General features: G+C 43.5%; 1 protein-coding gene across 1 annotated transcript in view; it reads right to left on the reverse strand.

The window, feature by feature from the left end:
• snx3 (sorting nexin 3) overlaps positions 1-12,491 on the reverse strand; it is a 39,790-nt gene extending 27,299 nt beyond the window's left edge. The window contains exon 1 of the mRNA XM_067984991.1: positions 12,263-12,491. Coding sequence (XP_067841092.1) covers positions 12,263-12,424 — 162 coding nt within the window. The 5' untranslated portion in view covers positions 12,425-12,491. The remainder of the gene's footprint in view (positions 1-12,262) is intronic.
• Between the last annotated feature and the right edge of the window lie 7,340 nt (positions 12,492-19,831).

A 19,831-nucleotide genomic window follows, 5' to 3' on the forward strand; every position in this document is an offset into this window, starting at 1 on the left:
GTTACCACCTTCACAGATACCAACCTGATTCACTGTACATGAGAGAAACAGTTAAGTGCACTGGACATAGCAAGCACTATGGGTCCCAAACAACAAACCAGCTGTAGCGCTGAAGATGTGCTCCAGAACTAGCTGCGCCACTAGCTAAGCTGTTCTAGTACAGCTACGGCACTGGGATCTACCCAGCAAAGTGGAAGATTGCTCAGGCACGTCCTGGCCACAAAAAGCAGGACAAATCCAACCCAGCCAATTACCACCTATTCCCAATCACAGAAGGAGTAGTCAATAGCACTATCAAGTGGTATTTACCCGGTGACCTGCTCATCGATGGTTTGGGTTCCACCAGGCTCCAAACCTCATTACTGCCTTCATCCAAACATGGACACAAACTGAATTCCAGAGGGGAGGAGAGTGTAACTACCCTTAACATCAAGTCAGCATTCAAACAAGCATGCACTAACGAGCCCTAGTAAAACTGAAGTCAATGGGGATGAGGAGGAAAACTAGTCGCTGGCATCATACCTGGCACAAAGATCAGGGCCCAAGGACATCACTGCGGGAGTTTGTCATGGCAGTGGTATAGGCCCAACCATCTAAAGCCAGAAGTGCCAAGTGGATGATCCAACTCTGCCTCCTCCCGATAGCTCCACCATCACAAAAGCCGGTCTTCAGCCAATGCGATGCACTCCACACAATATCAAAAACCAGATTAGTGCACTAGATACAACAAAGGCTATGGGCCCTGACAACATCCCGGCTGTCGTGCTGAAGACTTGTGCTCCAGAACTAGCCAAGCCTCCAGCCAAGCTGTTCCAGTCCAGCTACAACACTAGCATCTACCTGACAAGGTGGAAAATTGCCCAGGTACGTCCTGTCCACAAAAAGCAGGACAAATCCAATCTGGCCAATTACCACCCCATCAGCCTACTCTCAATCATTAGCAAAGTGATGGAAGGTGCTGTCAACAGTGCTATCAAGTGGCACTTACTCAAATGCTCAGGTTGGGTTCCACCAGGCTCCAGACCTCATTGCAGCCTTGGTCCATCTACAAGGCACAAATCAGGAGTGTGATGGAATACTCTCCAGCTGCCTGGTTGAGTGCAGCTCTAACATTCGAAGCTCTACACCATCCAGGACAAAGCAGCCCGCTTGATTGGCACCCCATCCACCACCCTAAACATTCACTCCCTTCACCACCGGCGCACTGTGGCTGCAATGTGTACCATCTACAGGATGCACTGCAGCAACTTGCCAAGGCACCTCCCAAACCTGTGACCTTGACCACCTAGAAGGAAAAGGGCAGCAGGCACATGGAACCACCATCACCTGCACATTCCCCTCCAAGGTCACACATCATCCCAACTTGGAAATATATTGCCATTCCTTTATTGTCACTAGGTCAAAATCCTGGAACTCCCTACCTAACAGCACTGTGGGAGAACCTTCATCACATGAACTACAGCAGTTCAAGGGCGCAGCTCACCACCACCTTCTCAAGGGCAATTAGGGATGGGAAAGAAGTGCTCACCTTGCCAGCAATGCCCACATCCCATGAAAAAAATGCTGAGTAAAAAAGGAGTTTCTCCTGAATTCCCTATTGGTTTGTTAGGGGCTATCATATTTATGACCTCTAGTTTTGGACCACCCCACAAGTGGAAACATTTTCTCTGAAACAAAAACTTTAGGAATCATGCTGGCTGCTGTCGATCAAGATGTTTAGCATCTCCAAGTCTGGTAGAACAGTATTGGAAGGAAGTGAGCTTACCTCAGGTTTTCACTCCTACACAAAATAATTGCAGGTTTGTCCATTGCTAAGCAAGCTTCATGTAGAAAATTGCACTGCATTGGTCATTGTGTATTCAACTACACTAGTCCAATAACACCATTTGCCAGCCAGATGACCCGTAAGCCTGAAACGTAGAGAACCAAGTCCATTTCAACCAGTTTAAGACTGAAACTTTTGGATGGGCCCCATATGAATTCAAATATTGACAAACTAGATAAGCAACCCAAAAGCAAAGCAATTTATCAAATTTTATAGAAAGCTGAAGTCTATAGGAGCAAAATAAAGTTGAATTTCTCCTAAAAGCCACAGAAACCCAGTAAATAAAGAGGAACTTGCATTTACATGCACCCTTCACAACTTCAGGATACTCGAAACATTAAGGCTTTATAATTCCTTGATCAGACCAATATTTGCAGTGCAGTGTGTAATTTGTCACCACCCTTCAAACGGAACAGAGTGCAAAGGGAAACAAGAACCATCCCAAGTGTAAGAGGCAGGGGAGGGTGGTGGGGAAATAAGAGATGAACTACAGGGAAACATTAAACTCTACAATCTAGAGTCTGAAGGTTAAGAGAGACCATAATATGTACAATAGGATAAACCCACAGAGCAAGTAAGGACAAGACGACTAGAAGATATAAATTTAAAATGAGTGAAAAGTAAGGTTTGCTCAAAGGGTAATATTTAAACTAATCTGCCATGGATAGTGGTGGAGACAATGAAAAGGTGTTCAAAATATAGCTGAATGTTTAAGTCAGCAAGTTGGAGTAACGCAGGACAAGCTTTGATGGGCTCTTCACCTGGATTATGCTCGTAACCCAGTTTATAATGGGTATGCATTCACAGCATTTCTTTTTCCAAATTGGCACTGTATCAAACAAAGGACCTTGGAGCCTTTTGTGGCAAAAGTAGAAGTGTCCCACATTCCTCATGGATAGGTAAAAATGTAAGAACGGCGTATTTGTTCACTTCAAATATTGAAGTACGACAAATCCTGTTCCATCTGCTCCCACTCTGGCCAGGACTAGGTCTGATTGACTAACTATTGCTCTTAATTTCAGCATCAGACTGGGAGGAAACAGTATATCCAGTGAGGTAACAATTTCCTCATTAGGGAAACATGGAAAGTTTGTAGGACAAGACAGCTTCAGAAACCTTGTTCATTGTACAATGCATTCAAACAGCATTAGCAAAGGCTATGAATGTGCCATTTTTGTCACACCATGCCAAGTGATTTAAAGAGGGAAATGCCTGAAAACACAAGATTCCTGCCCCTCAACCATCAAAAACAAGAAGTGCTATCATTGTGTTTTATTAGCATACAGCAATAATATAGGCTAATGAAATAGTAAAAAAACCAACTTAGGACGAGTTTGAAAATCTATGCTGTTAAAGGAGTCTTAAAGAAATTGGCAAAAATTACTGGCAGTACAAAGTTTTGGTGATTAATTTTATTAGTAGGTACGACAGGAGGAAGCCATTTGGCCCATCGTGCCTTTGCCGGTTCTTTGAAAGAGCTCCTTGTGTTGGCTAAACTTTATGGTTCAAGTTACTTTAGAACTTGGAATAGTACAATAAGATCCCCTTGTCGTTGTACAAGTGAAACCTGTACAAACAGGACACCTGCAAAAAAATGACACTTATTGACGGTGCCAAGTAACTTGCATTTTAATTGATACAAGCTGCACCATGAAACCACGGACACTCGCAAATTATGAACGACAGACAGCCTTCAATGCACCAAGTCAGTTTACAACTTAGAACATGCAGTTAAGGGCGAGACGGCAGCAGGTGAAAAATGGCTTTTGTGGAATGGCGATCCCTCCACAGCAGAGAAACCACTCCACCCCTGGGACAAAGTCTGCACTGCTCGATCCCAGGGATAGAGCAACTCCTCCACCACTACAAATGCTGGGCAAAGAACACCCCATTCCACAAGATCTGGGAACTGAAAACAATAATGTAGTCATCAGCTTGGCAGCTCTCACTTTAATCAGAATGTTGTGGGTTCAGACCTCATTGTGCCACGAGCACAATTTAAGTGACTTCAGTACAGTACTTAGTGCTGCCATGGTCAGAGGTAGTTTTTTGTATGAGGAGATGTTAAAACTAATGTCTACTAGTTCAGGCAAAGAACAGGGAACTCCTAGCACCCTGGACAATATTTTTCCCCCATTCAACATCAAATAAAACTGATTAACTAGTCATTTATCTTATGAATGTGGCACATGGCTGTGCAGTTAGCAGGTGTTTGCCTACATACTTCATTTGATTTGAAGCACTTCAGGCACTATGTAAATGTATGTATTTCCACACAAATAAATGCCCATTGCATGCACATCCTGCACTATGTGGGAACTCCAGAACACCATGTGTTCTGAAAACCACACGTGCAGGAAGTGCCGCCAACTGCTCAAGCTCAGAGTTTGAGCTTAAAGGGGCAGCTGGTGTCACTGTAGAGCATACGGGAAACTGAGAATTTCTTGGCTAGCATGTTTCAGGAGGTAGTCACCCCACAGCTGCAGAGAGTTCAGGCAGAGAGGGAGTGGGTGACCACCGACAGACAGTCCAGTCCCCTGGGAGTGTGGCACACAAACTAGTATTCAGTGTTGAAACCTCAGGGGGGTGCAGTCAGGAGCAAATCCACAGCACTGTGGGAGACTTGGCTGTATGTGAGCAGGGAGGGCAAGGGCAAAGGCAAAAGAAATGTAGTGGTTAGAAGGAGATTCAATAGTCAGGGGATAGACAGATGTTTCTGCAACCACTGACATGAGCCCCACCTGGTATGTTGCCTACCTGGTGCCAGGACAAAGGACATCGCTGAGAGGGGCAGAACATTTTTTTTGGGGGGGGGGGGGGGGAGGGAGAACAGCCAGGATTCAGGGTCCATGTGGTAATCAGTGACATAGGAAGAGAAAGAGAGAGAAAGAGAATCAAGGTCCTGCAGTCAGTTTCAGGAGCTAGGGAAGTTTTGAAAAAAAACCAGGATCTCAAAAAGGCAGTAATCTCTGGATTACTCCCAGTGCCATGCACTTGTGAGTATAGGAACATAGAAAATAGGAGCAAGAGTATCCCTTTAGCATTAAGAAATATATCTATCTCCTTCTTGAATACATCTAATGACTTGGCCTCCATTGCCTTATGTGGTAGAGAATTCTACAGGTTCACCACCCTGAGTGAAGAAATTTCTCCTTATCTCACTTCGAAATGGCATACCCCATATCCTGAGGCTGTGACCCGATTCTGGACTCCCCAGCCATCAGGAACATCCTCCCTGCATCTAGTCTGTCTCGTCCTCTAGAAAGTAGGATAAGATAGGTTAATGCGCGGCTGGAGCAATAGTGCAGGAGGGAGGGCTTCAGATTCCTGGGGCATTGGGATAGTTCTGGGGCAGGAGGGATCTGTTCAAGGTGCACGGGTTCATCACAGAGCTGGGACCAATGTCCTCGCAGAAAGGTTAACTGGTGCTGTGGGGGGAGGGGGGTGGGGGGAGGAGGAGGAAGGGTTTAAGCTAATTTGGCAGGTGGGTGTGCACCAGGATGAAACATTCATGAGGACAAACAAGGTGCACAAGGAGGACTGGGAGGGACAAGTAGCACTAGAGTAAATAATAGCTCAGAAATAGGAGGGATCAGACAGGGGGCAAATGCCAGACAGTCTTAGATGAGATTGGAGTTCATGTGCATAAATGCAGTAATGTGGTAAATAAGGTTATGTGAGCTGCAGGCTCAAGTCACCACATGGGATGATCAGTGTGACAACAACTTATCTGGGTCAAAAGGGAGGATGGGTACTTAATATTTCTGGTTACAAAGTTATTCAGGAAAGATAGGGAAGGAAAGGGGTGGCATAATCGATCAGAGAAACTATTGTAGTACTGGAAAAGGATGTAAAAGGGTTGAAGACAATCTACTTGGTTAGAATTAAGTGGGTGCGTACTATAAGGAGAACATTTGCAGGCAAATTACAGAAAGGTGCAAGAACTATATAGTGATAATGGGAGGCTTCAATTACCCCAATATAGACTGGGACAGTAGCAGTGTAAAAGGCAAAGAGGGGGAGGAATTCCTGAAATGTGTTCAAGGGAACTTTCTGGAACAGTGTTCCAGCCCAACTAGGAAGGAAACAGTGCTGGATCTAGTTCTGGGGAATAAAGTGGGGCAGGTAGAGCATGCATCAGTGGGGAACATTTGTGGGTACAGTGATCATAATGCTAGGTTTAGAATTGTTATGGAAAGGACAACTAAATCAAATGTGAAAGGGCTGACTGGAGGAGGGCACATTTCAGTGAGTTAAAAAGGAATCTTGTCCAGGTGGATTGGAATCAAAAAATTGGTAGGCCAAACAGTAATTGAACAAAGAGGTCTTTTAAAAAAAAGTGGTCAATTCAGGTACAGAGAAGACATGCCTACAAAAGCAGGAAAGGTAGGGCATCCAAAGCTATAGCTCCCTGGATGACCAAAGATAGAGATTAAAATGAAACAGAAAAAAGGAGGCTTATGACAAACATAAGGTTCATAATACAGCAGAGAACTAGGCTGAACACAGTAGAAGAGATAAAAAAGGGAATAAGAGCAGCAAAGAGCATATGAGAATGAGAAAAGATTAGCAGCTAACATAAAAGGGAACCCAAAAGTCTTCTATAAACAAACAGTAAAAAGGTTGTCAAGGGGACTGATTAGGGACAAAAAAGGAGACCTTCTTGTGGAGGCAGAGGTCATGGCTGAGGTACTAAATGAATACTTCACTTCTGTCTTCGCTAAAGAGGATGCTGCCATTGTACCAGTAAAGGAGGAGGTTCTAGCAATACTGGATATGATAAAAAGATAGGAGGCACTTAAAAGATTGGCAGTACCCAAAGTAGAATAGTCACCTGGTCCAGATGGGATGCATCCTAAGTTATGAGGGAAGTAAGGGTGGAAATTGCAGAGGCGCTGGCCACAATCTTCCAATCCTCCTTAGATATGGGGATGGTGCTGGAGGACTGCAAATGACACACCTTTGTTCAAAAAAGGCAAAGGTGATAAACCCAGCAAATAAAGGCCAATCAGCCTAATGTCAGTGGTGGGGAAACTTTGAGACACAATAATACTGGACAAAGTTAATTGGCACTTGGATAAGTATAGGCTAATGAAAGTCAGCATGGATTTGTTAAAGGGAAACCATGTTTGACACGAGTTCTGATGAAGAGGGTTGGTGAGCATGAAGGGTTCTCAAAATTCCCACTTTTTTCATAACAAGGATATAACTTTTGGACTTTTATGACATGCCCAGGCTTGTTGGGTGCAGTGTGGATTGTTGCCTGAAAACCAGACAATGAGAGAAGACAGAATACGCATTCTTCCCTTTAAAACAATCAACCCAGAGAAAGACTTCGTCTTACACGAAACTAAAGCCCATCAAAACCTTGCATAAATTATCGCTACTAACTACTAAAGCAGGAAGGTAGCAATCAATGCAATTATGCAAACCCCTCAATACTCCACATATACAATGGCTTTCAGTTCAAGACTAGTTACGGGGCCAGGAAGCCAACAATCACCTGAAGAAGCCCATCATAAGCGGACAAAGAACTAACCTTGATTTGGATTCAGACAAGAAATTCAAAAAACAGTATAACTGGGTCACCAGTTACGAAGGGGAAGAAGGTTTTGCTTTGGAGCAGGTTCTAAGCAGTTTTGTTTTTGGAACAGCAGTTTTGGAGCAGGTTTTAAACAGCAGTTTCGGAGCAGCAACAAGGCGCAACCGCAGCCCTCCACGAAGATCACCCACCCACAACTGCGCCTTACCGCACCAACAGACTATCCAACTGAAGAACCTTAGCAGATTCCACAGACCAGGACCACGTGGGGACGGCAGGGCCCAGAGGACAGAGCGTACCCCAAAACTGCAGCCGGCTTACCTGGCTGGATTTAGAACTGTCAAGGAACCCTGACCTCTCAGAGTTCAATTTAGTTCGGTTTTGGGGGTGATTTTCCCTTGTTATGCTGTGTGTTCCCCATTCTTAACTAAGTGTACTTTGTATGTCTGTATAATCTCAGTGTTAACCTAATGTTATAAGTTCATTTGTGACTTCAATAAACCCAGTTTTTTTTTATCTTGCACCAAAACCAGTTGTCTGCTGCACTTTGTCACAACCCCCAAATAAGTCCAAGGTCCAGAACCCAGGGAGTGGGAGCGATTCGGACCACTTAGAAGTCAGAGGTGAAGCTGACACACACCACCACCCCCTACAAGCATAGTGCAGTTGGTGTAGTGTATATAGACTTCAAGGCATTTGATAAAGTACCACATAATAGCCCATGGGATTAAAGCGACAATGGTAGCATGGACACAAAATTGGCTAGAGGACAGAAAGTAAAGAGTAGTGGTGAACAGTTGTTTTTCAGACTGGAGGGAAATATACAGTGGTGTGCCCCACAGGTCAGTATTGCACCACTGCTCTTTTTCATATGTATTAATGACCTGGACTTTGGTATGGAGGGTATAATTTCCAAGTTTGCAGATGAAACAAAACTCAAATGTAGTTCGCAATGTGGACAATAGTAATAGGGACATACTGATAACATGGGCAGACATGTGAATGACATTTAATGCAAATAGGTGTGAAGTGATCAGTTTGGTAGGAAGAATGAGGAGCAATATAAACTAAATGGTACAATTTTAAAGAGGGTGCAGGAACAGAACTGAGGGTGCACACACACAAATCTTGGAAGGTGGCAGGACAAGTTGAGAAGGTTGTTAAAGCATATGGGATCCTGGGCTTTATTAGAGGTATAGAGTAAAAGACAAGGAAGTTTATGCTGAACCTTGGTTAGGCCTCAGCTGGAGTATTGTGTTCAATTCTGGGCAACACACTTTAGGAAGGATGTCAAGGCCTTAGAGAGGGTGCAGAAGAGATTTACTAGAATGGTACCAGGGATGAGGGACTTCAGTTATGTGGAGAAGCTGGTGTTGTTCTCAAGAACAGAGAAGGATAAGGGGAGATTTGATAAAAGGTGTTCAAGATCATGAAGAGTTTTGACAGTAAATAAGGAGAAACTGTTTCTAGTGGCAGAAGGGTCAGTAAGCAGGGGACACAGATTTAAGGTGACTGGCAAAAGAGCCAGAGGCAACATGAGAATTTTTTTTTAAAAAACAGCAAGTTGTAATGATCTGGAATGCACTGCCTCAAAAAGGGTGTTGGAAGATGATTCAATAGTAACTTTCAAAAGGGAATTGGATAAATTTTAACAGGGCTATGGGACTAATTGGATAGCTCTTTCAAAAAGCCAGCACAGGCACGATGGGCTGCCTCCTGTGCTGTACCCATTATATCAGCAACCTACGTCCCTCCCAATGAATGACAAGTTTACTTTCCGGAGCATTAACCTACATGTCAAGCAACAGACCATCTTAAGTCAATTATCTATATACATGTTTCAAATGTGGCAACAATTTCAAATATACTGCTACAATTATACTGACACTATGAATCCACTTCACATTTAGTGAGATCATCTTTATTTCAAGAGTAGTTGTACACTGCTCTCAACAGATAAGTTAGCAAGCATGAGCAAGGCAAAGGACATCAGATTAGAAATCCATGGTTAAAGGTAAATATCCGAGCCCGCATGCAGCAAGACCTGGACAACATCCAGGCTTGGGCTTATAAGTGGCAAGTAACATTTGCGCCAGGTAAGTGCCAGGCAATGACCACCTCCCTTGACATTCAACGGCATTACCATCGCCGAATCCCCCACCATCAACATCCTGGGGGTCACCATTGATCAGAAACTTAATTGGACCAGCCGTATAAATATCGTGGCTACGAGAGCAGGTCAGAGGCTGGGTATTCTGCGGCGAGTGACTCACCTCCTGACTCCCCAAAGCCTTTCCACCATCTACAAGGCACAAGTCAGGAGTGTGATGGAATACTCTCCACTTGCTTGGATGAGTGCAGCTCCAACAACACAAGAAGCTCAACACCATCCAGGACAAAGCAGCCCGCTTGATTGGCACACCATCCACCACCCTAAACATTAACTCCCTTCACCACCAGCGCACGGTGGCTGCAGTGTGTACCATCCACAGGATGCACTGCAGCAACTCGCCAAGGCTTCTTCGACAGCACCTCCCAAACCCACGACCTCTACCACCTAGAAGGACAAGAGCAGCAGGCACATGGGAACAACACCACCTGCACGTTCCCCTCCAAGTCACACACCATCCCGACTTGAAAATATATCGCCGTTCCTTCATCGTGTCTGGATCAAAATCCTGGAACTCCCTTCCTAACAGCACAGTGGGAGAACAGTCACCACACGGACTGCAGCGGTTCAAGGCGGCAGCTCACCACCACCTTCTCAAGGGCAATTAGGGATGGGCAATAAATGCTGGCCTCGCCAGCGACGCCCACATCCCATGACCGAATAAAAAAATTAAAGTACAGAATTACTCAGATCATACAGCATCTGGAAGAACATGTTAACATTTCAGGTATGGGAGAACTTACTGGTCCAGAGAAAAGTAATGTAATAAAAGCAATCATGAAACAGATCTTGTTACATGTAATGATGCAGATTTTACCAGCAAGATCTATTAAACTGGGGTCTCAAACCTCAGTGCTGTCTCAAAGTTTTAGAAAAGTTACACATTGTATTCAAAACACTTCACTTCAGGGAGAGAGTTAATAGGGCATTAATTCATATTAAATTTAAAAAGGTACCACATTGACCCCAATGTGAAGTGAGAAAGCAGTAAGAAGTCTAAAGAGGTAAAGGAGCAGAGGGTACAGATACACAAATCATTAAAAGTAGCAATGCAGGTTAATAAAGCCATAAAAGCAAACCAAGCACTGGGTGCATTTCTAGAGGGACAGAATTGAAAAGCAGAGAAGTAATGTCAAACTTGTATAGAACTTTCATTAGACCACACTTAAGTACTGTGTACAGTTCTGGTCTCCATATTAAAAAAATGTAAGGAATCTTACAACACCAGGTTACAGTCCAACAGTTTTATTTGAAAATCACAAGCTTTTGGAGGCTTTCTCCTTAGTCACCTGACAAAGGAGAAAGCCTCCAAAAGCTTGTGATTTTTAAATAAAACTGTTGGACTGTAACCTGGTGTTGTAAGATTCCTTACATTTGTCCACCCCAGTCCATCACCAGCATCTCCACATCATAAAAAAAAGGATAGAGGGGCACTGGAGAAGGGGCAAAAAAGATTTACTTGGATGATACCAGAACTGAGAAGTAATACTTATCAGGAAAGATTGATCAGGCTGGGGCTCTTCTCTAGAAGAGACTGAAGGATGACCTGATAGAGGTCTTTAAGATTATGAAAGAATAGACAGAAAAGGTGTCTCAACTTGCAGGAGACACCAGAACTAGGGGCCATAAGATAATCACTAATAGATCAAATAGGGAATTCAGAAGCTTCTTAACATAGAGTGTGGAACACACTGCCACAAGAAATAGTTCAGGCAACTAGCATAGGTACATTTAAGGGGAAGCTGGGTAAACACATGAGGGAGAAAAAAATAGAAGGATATGCTGATAGGGTTAGATGAAGTGGGGAAAGAAGCAGCTCATGTGGAGCATAAACACCAGCATAGACCCAAATGGCCTGTTTCTGTGCTGTATATTCTTTGTAAAATAAAGTCCCCATCTAGTTTGTGTTCTGTGCATCAAGATTTCCTGTTTAAAGACAATGTTAATGAGAATTTATACTTGATAAAACGCTCAGCTCCATACTGTTCACTGGCCTGGTTCCATCAAAAGCACCTTGGCATACCCTAGTTTATGGTAGCAAAGCCACATCTTGACCACTTGCCAAGATTACCCAACAGAAAGCGTTTGTAGGGCCTCGACAAAATGAAGTAATGTTGGTTTTGATGGATCAAGTCTATTACTTGCGACAGGCACCCTTTATAACACAAGTTCGATCTTGCTGGCAGTTCCTGGCATCTCAAGTTCTCTGATCCGATGTTAAAAAAAGCAACCCAGGGTGCACCACTTTCAATTCCTTTTTTTAAAAAAAAATCGGGTTAACACGTTTCACTGGAGTTGTTCCTACTTCCTCCTTTAAGTTTTTGCACAGAATAGGCAATGGGTCTAAACACTCAGGACTCATTGCTACACCCTATTCAACTGCGCTTTAAAATATTGACGAGCTGCATTGACCCAAACTGTAGACATTTCAACATGACACGCGCTGCACTCGGTGTCATTGGGGTCACTGAGGCGGAGACTCGCCCACCTCCTGAAGCTCTGCCACACACACACCTCATATATAGTCATAAAAGCGCGGGCTCTCGATGCCACAGACACCCGCAGAGGCAGGTAGGCCCGACAACAAGAAGGAACCCGCTGTAGAGTGTGACGGGAGGAAAAAAGGGATAATCACTGGCATTTCCCCCCCCCGCCCGCCCCGCACTGGGACCCACCCTCTCACCAGCCAGCCGGCCTGTCGGTCGAGCACTTCCCTCCCTCTCACCTTTATCCGGACCTCGTAGGTGGTGTAGCGTTGCCTGCCGACCCCCATCGTCTGAGGGGTGCCCACGTCGATCTCCAGGAAGTTGCTGGGGGGCCCGTAGGCGTCGTTGAGGTTTTGGGGCTTCGCTAACAACCGTCTGGTGTCGGGCACAGCTTCGGCCATCTTCTTCTCGTTCTCTCGCCCCCTCCCACTCTGTCTGCTGACGGCCCACGGTGACGCGTCTTGTTATCGTCGATCAGCTGCTCGTCAACTGACAGCGAGGGGGCGGGGGGGGGGGAGGGGACCCGCGGCCGCGGGGGATCCTGGGACTTGTAGTTTGATCCGAGGGGGGAGACCTCGAGCTGCGCGGAGCGGCGAAGAGATGGGAGGACTACAGTTTCCAGAATCCTGCGCGGTCAGAGGAACATCGACTCTTCCCAAACCAGGTGATGGGCATTAAAGCTCCAAATAAACTTACAATAATGGCAGTTATTAAGTACTTTACGTGAATGTGTCTGTCGAGTTTGCCTTATCTTAATAAGCAGTGAGACGACACTGGGTTGGCCGAGTGTCATCGCCCCACCCACCCAAAAAATCTAACAAAAGTGCCCCCTTTTTACAAGGGCACAACTAATAAAACCCAAATCATAAAAAAACAAAGGATGTCAATCGAGTTTGTGTTTCAGGTTTATTTGTTTTAACTATAATATATAGCATAATCAATGCAAAATAAAAATTGATACCTTTAATCACAGTTTTGTAATAAATGTCAGTTATTATGAAATTGTTTTGCAATCTGTGTAACCTTTGCTGATCTTAAATGGCACTCCTAACACTTCCCCATGTTGACAGCTCTGTAATAAATATAATAATCCTGAAACAGTATAACAGTGTATCACTATTTGACAACAAACACATATTCATACAAATACATTTGATTACCCTACCTAGAAACTTCGACCTACGAGAGAAGGAAAACTATAATAGAAAAAGCTTATGTATGCTAACTATTTGAGTCCAAACAGTAAAACAATCATACTTTATAGTTGTTAGAGAGTCATAGCAATTACAGCACGGAAGAAGGCCATTTGACCCATTACTAAATCTTTTACTGCGACTGCACTTGAATCCCATTTCCCTATCCTTTACCCATATGTTTTCTATTCTTTCTTCTCAAATATATCTAATACTTCAATAGACACTTTTTTAAATTATTAATTTTTTGTTCTCAGGGATGTGAGATGTTTAAGACTGAGATGAGGAGGAATTTCTTCACTCAGATTTTGAATCTTTGGAATTCTCTGTGGAATTTGGAATCAGCTGTGGATGCTGAGTATACTCAAGGCTGAGATAGATAGATTTTTGGACCCTAGAGGAACGAAGGGATATGGGGATTGGGCAGGAAAGCGGAGTTGAGGTCGAAGCTTAGCCACGATCTTATCGAATGGCGGAGCATGCTCGAGGGGCCGTATGGCCTACTCCTCCTATTTCTTATGTTCTTATGTGACTGACACTGCCAAGACCTCATTTATTGCCCATTCCTGAGTTGGCCTGAGAAGGTGGTGGTCACTTTTTGAAGTGAGTAATTTTACAACTGAGTGGTTTCAGAGACATTGAGTCAACCATATAGAGTGGGATGAGAGTCACACAGATCAGACTGGGTAGAGGTGGTTGCCTTCCCTGAGTTGGACTTTTTTTTACGACAATCTGCCGGCTTTCATGGCCATTTTTACCAAATTTGTAAAATTCAATTTTACAAGCTGCCATGATTTGAACTCACAACCCAGTTCAGGACCATAACCATACCATAACACTACCATACCCAATAGGGTATAGCATTCTATGTTTTAATAACACTCTGTGTGAAAAATAATTCCCCCTTCTAGTGATAATACTCAGTCTTATGCCTCCTTATTACTGAATTGTCAACCAATGGCAATAATCTTTCATTATTTATCCTCTGAAAATCTTTCATAATTTTGAAAATTTCTATTTGATTAAACCCCCCTCCCCTTAATTTTCTCTACTTCAATGAAAAAAGATGATTTTGTTTTAGATGTTCTTCATAACTATAGCCTCTCATCCCTGGTGTAATTCTAATGAATTTCTTCTGTACCCTTTCTATGGCTCTAACATCTTTCGTATAATAAGGTGTCCACAGATGCATGCAATTTTTTAACTGTGCCCTCACCAACATCTTGTACAAATTTAGCATAACTTCTTTGCTTTGATGTTTATGTGCCAGTGAATAAAATCCAGAATTTTTCTTTCCTCTCTGTTTTTTAACCCTTTTCTACCTGAATTTGTATCTTTAAAGATCCATGTACCTGCACGCCTAGACCTCTCTAGAGCTGATTCTGTAGTTGGGTGCTCCCAGTGTAGAAGAGCCCTCACAGGGAGCACTGGCCAGGAAATTCGGTGCATGCAATACCTGATTTTCTATCCATTTAAATTTATGGATGGGAAGTCAGGCACTGTGCATCCGTGATTTCCTGGCCATCATTCTCACAAAATCAGTCCTCCCATTCCATCACTCCCAAGAGTTTTACCATTTACGGTATAATACCTTTCACGATTCTTTTTTCCAAACGTTACTGTTTCACATTTCCCTACACTAAACTGCATTTGCCATCTGTCTGCCCACTCTGCTAGTCTGTCTTGTCTTCCATCAATCTCCTGCATTTTTCATCACTGTTTGCCAGGTTTCTAATCTAATAATATTATCAGCAAAGGTTACTGTTATTCCACTTGTACCTATGCCAAAAGAGATCCCAGGAGAAATCACTGGGACACACCACTACCCACATCCTGCCAATTATAAAACATCAATTTACCCTTATACTTTGTATTCTGTCTCCTTCCATTCATGCAGCTATATTTCCTTTAATCTTATGTTCCGTAACTTTTGTAGATCTGCCATTATGAACAAGAAGCAACCTCCCCCACCAGCCCCAGATTTACATTGAGTTACACCGAGTCTACAGCACAGAAACAGGCCATTCAGCCCAACTGGTCCATGCCAATGTTTATGCACTACACAAGCCTCCTCCCAACCTACTTCATCTAACCCGATCACCATATCTTTCTATTCCTTTCTCCCTTGTGTACTTACCTAACTTCACCTTAAATGCATCTATACTATTTGCTTCAACTACTCCTTGTGGTAGCGCTTTCCACATTCTTACCACTCTGGGTAAACAAGTTTCTCCTGAATTCCCTATTTGATTTATTAGCGACTATCTTATATTTATGACCTCTAGTTTTGGACTCCCCCAATACTGGAAACATTTTGTCTACATCTACCCTATCAAAATCTTTCGTTGTCGTAAAGACTTCTATCAGCTCACCCCTTGGCTTTTTCTTATCGAGAGAAAAGAGCCCCAGCCTATTTAGCCTTTCCTGATAAGTATATCCTCTCAGCTCTGGTATCATCGTTGGAAATCTTTTTTGCACCTTCTCCGATGCCTCCATATCCTTTTTATAATATGGAGACCAGAACTGTTCACAGTACTCCAAGTAAGGTCTAACCAAGATTCTATGCAAGTTTAACATAACTTCTCTGCTTTTCTATTCTATCCCTTTAGAAATGAACTCTAGTGCTTGGATTGCCGTTTTTATGGCTTTATTAACCTGCTACTTTTAGTGATTTGTATCTGTACCTCGAGATCCCTTTGCTCCTCTACCCCATGTAGACTCTTATTATCTAAGCAATATGTGGCCTCCTTATTCTTCCTTCCAAAATGCACCACCCACACCTATCTACATTGAAATTCATTTGTCAATTACACGCCCGTTCTGCAACTTTATTAATGTCTTCCTGCATTTTGACGCACTCTTCCTTTGTATTAACTACTTCCCTCAATTTGGTGTCGTCCGTAAATTTTGAAATTGTACTTCCGATTCCTGAAAAGGCAATTGAGATATTAGATCAGGCCTAGAATCCAAGTAAACAATTTACAGAAATATTTCCATGTATTCTTACACATAGAAAATAGATTACCCGCATTATAACTAAAGTATGGAGGCTGCAGTATTGGACCCGATATTTTAGAAAACAAATAGCATTCGAAAAAGTGCTCTTGCGATGGTTCAAATGTAAACTCTCCATCTCAGTGTCACATGCACTGGAAAGATCCTGGGTTCAGTTCTCAGTCTGTGCTGAGTTTGATGATCTCAGTTGAGCAGTAGCAGGGATGCTGTAATTAGCCTACGTGCCCCTGGAATAGGGAAGGGAAAATCGCAAAAGGTTTCCTGATTGCTATTGAGTGATTATGATGGAAATGTTTGCTTGTGCACATCGGTTGAGGACAGATCAAGCTTCAGCAGTGATGTTCTCCTGTCTCTGGCCAAGTCCTATTTCTCATTTATATGTTGCCCTTGAGTGATAGCACGGGTCAGATTTCACATATATGCTGTTGATTCCACGAGTGTTACCATGCAGTCTAACTGCCTGTTTGACGTAAAGTCATGGATGATCCAAAACTTTTTGTAGCCATCTTGTGTAGCCCCACCAGAAATTCTGCACCTTAGCCATTGACCTCATCCCCTTTCCTGATTTCTTGCTCAAGCTCAACCCGGCGGCACGTAACCTTGGGGTGCTGAGCTGAGCTGAGCTTCAAGCTCCACACTCAGTCCGTCACCAGCACTGACGCCTATTTCCACCTGTGAAACATCACCTGTCTCCATCCCTACTTCAACTCCATTGTCGCTGAAACCCTCATCTATACCTTTGTCACACCAGAATAGACTTTTTCAATGCTCTTCTTGCCAGTCTTTCAAGTTCCGCCATCGATAAATTCCAATTCATTCAGAACTTTGCCTCCCACATTGAACCCGCACAAATTCTACTCATCTACTCTGCTGTCCTTGCCAACCTCCACTGGCTCACCTTCCCTCAGTGCAAAGACTTCAAAATTGTTGTTCCTGTGTTAAAATCCCTTTATCTCTGCAATCTCCTCCAGCTCTGTGTCCTATCTCACACCCTCTACTCCTTCAATTGTGGTCTGCTGAGCATCCCCTGGTATTGGTGGCAGAGCCTTCTGCCACCTTTCTCCCACTTACTGGAACTCTTTGCTTAAATCCCTCCGCCTTACTACATCCTTCCCCAATTTCAAAAGCCCCCTTAAAATCTACTTCAATCACACACTTGACCATCTTTCTGAATGCAGAATCATAGAATCATAGAAAGGTTACAGCATGGAAGGAGGCTGTTCGGCCCATCGAGTCCGTGCTGGCTCTATGCAAGAGCAATCCAGCTAGTCCCACTCCCCTGCCCTGACTTGGGCCATACTCCCAACTGTGAAGTACCTTGAGTCATTTTGCTACTTTTGAGATGTTATATGAATGTAAATTGTTGTTATTGTTATCCTCCACAGTAGAATAGTCAGCCAGCATTTACTGTCAAGGATGACACATAATAATGGGCATTTGGGCGAGGTACCAACTGACATACATGGAACCATGTCCCAGCGAGAAATTCAATATTACAAATTGAATAGCTGGGTGGTGAAGGATAGAATACCAGAGCCTGGTCTTCAGTTACTACCAAGCCTTTATTCACAGAGATCAACATACTCTCCACACTCTCGATAAGCTCTTTATAAATGGATACAAGAGAATCCCCAATTGATATGCACCACTTGAATACAATTAACACTAATTAATATAAGTCACATGGATACATTTAACATTGAACACCTTCAAGAGAAGAGAGAATGGGAGAAATTGCAGTGGGGAGGGGGGTGGAAATCAGGAGAGAAATTTGTAAAATAAAATGTAAGAAAAAGACTGGAGGTAGAGGACATTACTCATTGTGAAAATCGTGATATACAATAACTAAGAGATGCAGTAAGTTGGAGTCTTTTGTCCTGGGTTCAAATCTAGCCCAGACTGATAAATGAAAGTCTCATTTGTCTGTTGTCTGTGAGAGTCCGACATGAAAGGAGCCTCAAAAACAACAACAACTTGCATTTATATAGCATCTTTAACATACAGAAACATCCTAAAGTGCTTCACGGAGGTGTGAGGAAAAAATGGACGATGAGCCAAAGAAGAGATTAGGAGGGATGACCAAAGGCTTGGTCAAAGAGTTAGGTTTTAAGGAGGGTCTTAAAGAAAGTGAGGGAGGTGGAAAGGTTTAGGAAGGAATTCCGGAGAGCGCAGCCCAGATGGCTGAAAGCACAGCCACTAACGATGGGGCAAAGGTAAGGGTGGGATTCATAAGAGGCCGGAGTCAGATGTAGAGAGAGTTTGGGAAGCGTTCCAGGACTGCAGGAGGTTGCTGAAACAGGGAAGAGTAAGGCCATCGAGGCATTTAAAAAAAGTATGAGAATTTTAAATCTGAGGTGTTGGGGGAATCGGGCGCCAGTGTAGGGGGTCAGTGAAGAAGGGCGACTCTAGAGGTTATAAAGATAGGTATGAGGGTTTCAGCAGCAGATTCATTGCAGTAGGGGTGGAGGCAGGCTGAGACAGTGGCTGGAGAGTTGGATGGAATCAGTGGTGGGGTACAAAGTTTCTGGCGGGAGCTAAAGGCATTGGCTTCGGTCTTCCCAATGTTTAGCCTGAGGACGTTACAGGTCATTCAGAACTGGATGTTGGACAGGCAGTTTGACAGCACAGATGCAGTGGAGGGTTCAAGGTATGTGGTGGAGAGGTAAAGCTTGTGTCACTGGTGTACATGTGAAAGCTGACCTTCTGTTTGTGGATGACGTTGCCAAATTTCTGGTTTCTAGAGGGTATGAGCCCAGAACATAGGCTGCACCTAAATAATACTTAGAGTACTGTGCACAGTTTTGGTCTCCTTATTACAAAATGGATATAAAGGCACTGGAGAAGGTACAAAAAAGATTTACAAGAATGATACCAGAACTGAGAGGTTATACCTATCAGGAAAGACTGAACAGGCTGGGGGCCTTTTCTGTAGAAAAGGGAAGACTGAGGGGTGTTCTAATGGAGGTCTTTAAAATTATGAAGGGGTTTGATAGGGTAGACGTGGAGAAAATGCTTCCACTTATGGGGGAATTAAAAATTGGGGTCATAAATATAAGATAGCCACGAATAAACCCAATAAGGAATTCAGGAGAAATGTCTTTATCCAGAGGGTGGTTAGAATGTGGAACTTGCTACCACATGGAGTAGTTAAGACGAAAAGCACAGATGCATTTAAGGGAAGTTTGATAAGTACATGAGGGAGAAAGGAAAAGAAGGTTATGCTGATAAGGTTAGATGAAGTGGGTTGGGAGGAGGCTAGTGTGGAGCATAAACACTGGCATAGACCAGTTGGACCGAATGGCCTGTTTCTATGCTGTAAATTCTATGTAATTCTATTTTGGAACTAAATGGAATGGAAATTGACAATCTTACTTAGAGGGGCCACAAGCTTCTTAAAAGCCATTCTCTTGGATTGTGTTTTTGCTCTACCACCTTAACCCTTTCCATCCTTTGGCTCGCCTTCTCCTTGTCTTCTTGTAAATGTTTTTCTACATGGTGGATAATTTAAAAATGCAAGCAGTTGCCAAAGGATAGCTGGTGTGGGAAATGGAGATGCTCTACTGGGGTTGTGACTAAGGCATGCTGATGGGACAGATTATC

Source organism: Heptranchias perlo, chromosome 5, assembly GCF_035084215.1.
Source record: "Heptranchias perlo isolate sHepPer1 chromosome 5, sHepPer1.hap1, whole genome shotgun sequence".
Lineage (NCBI taxonomy): Eukaryota > Metazoa > Chordata > Chondrichthyes > Hexanchiformes > Hexanchidae > Heptranchias > Heptranchias perlo.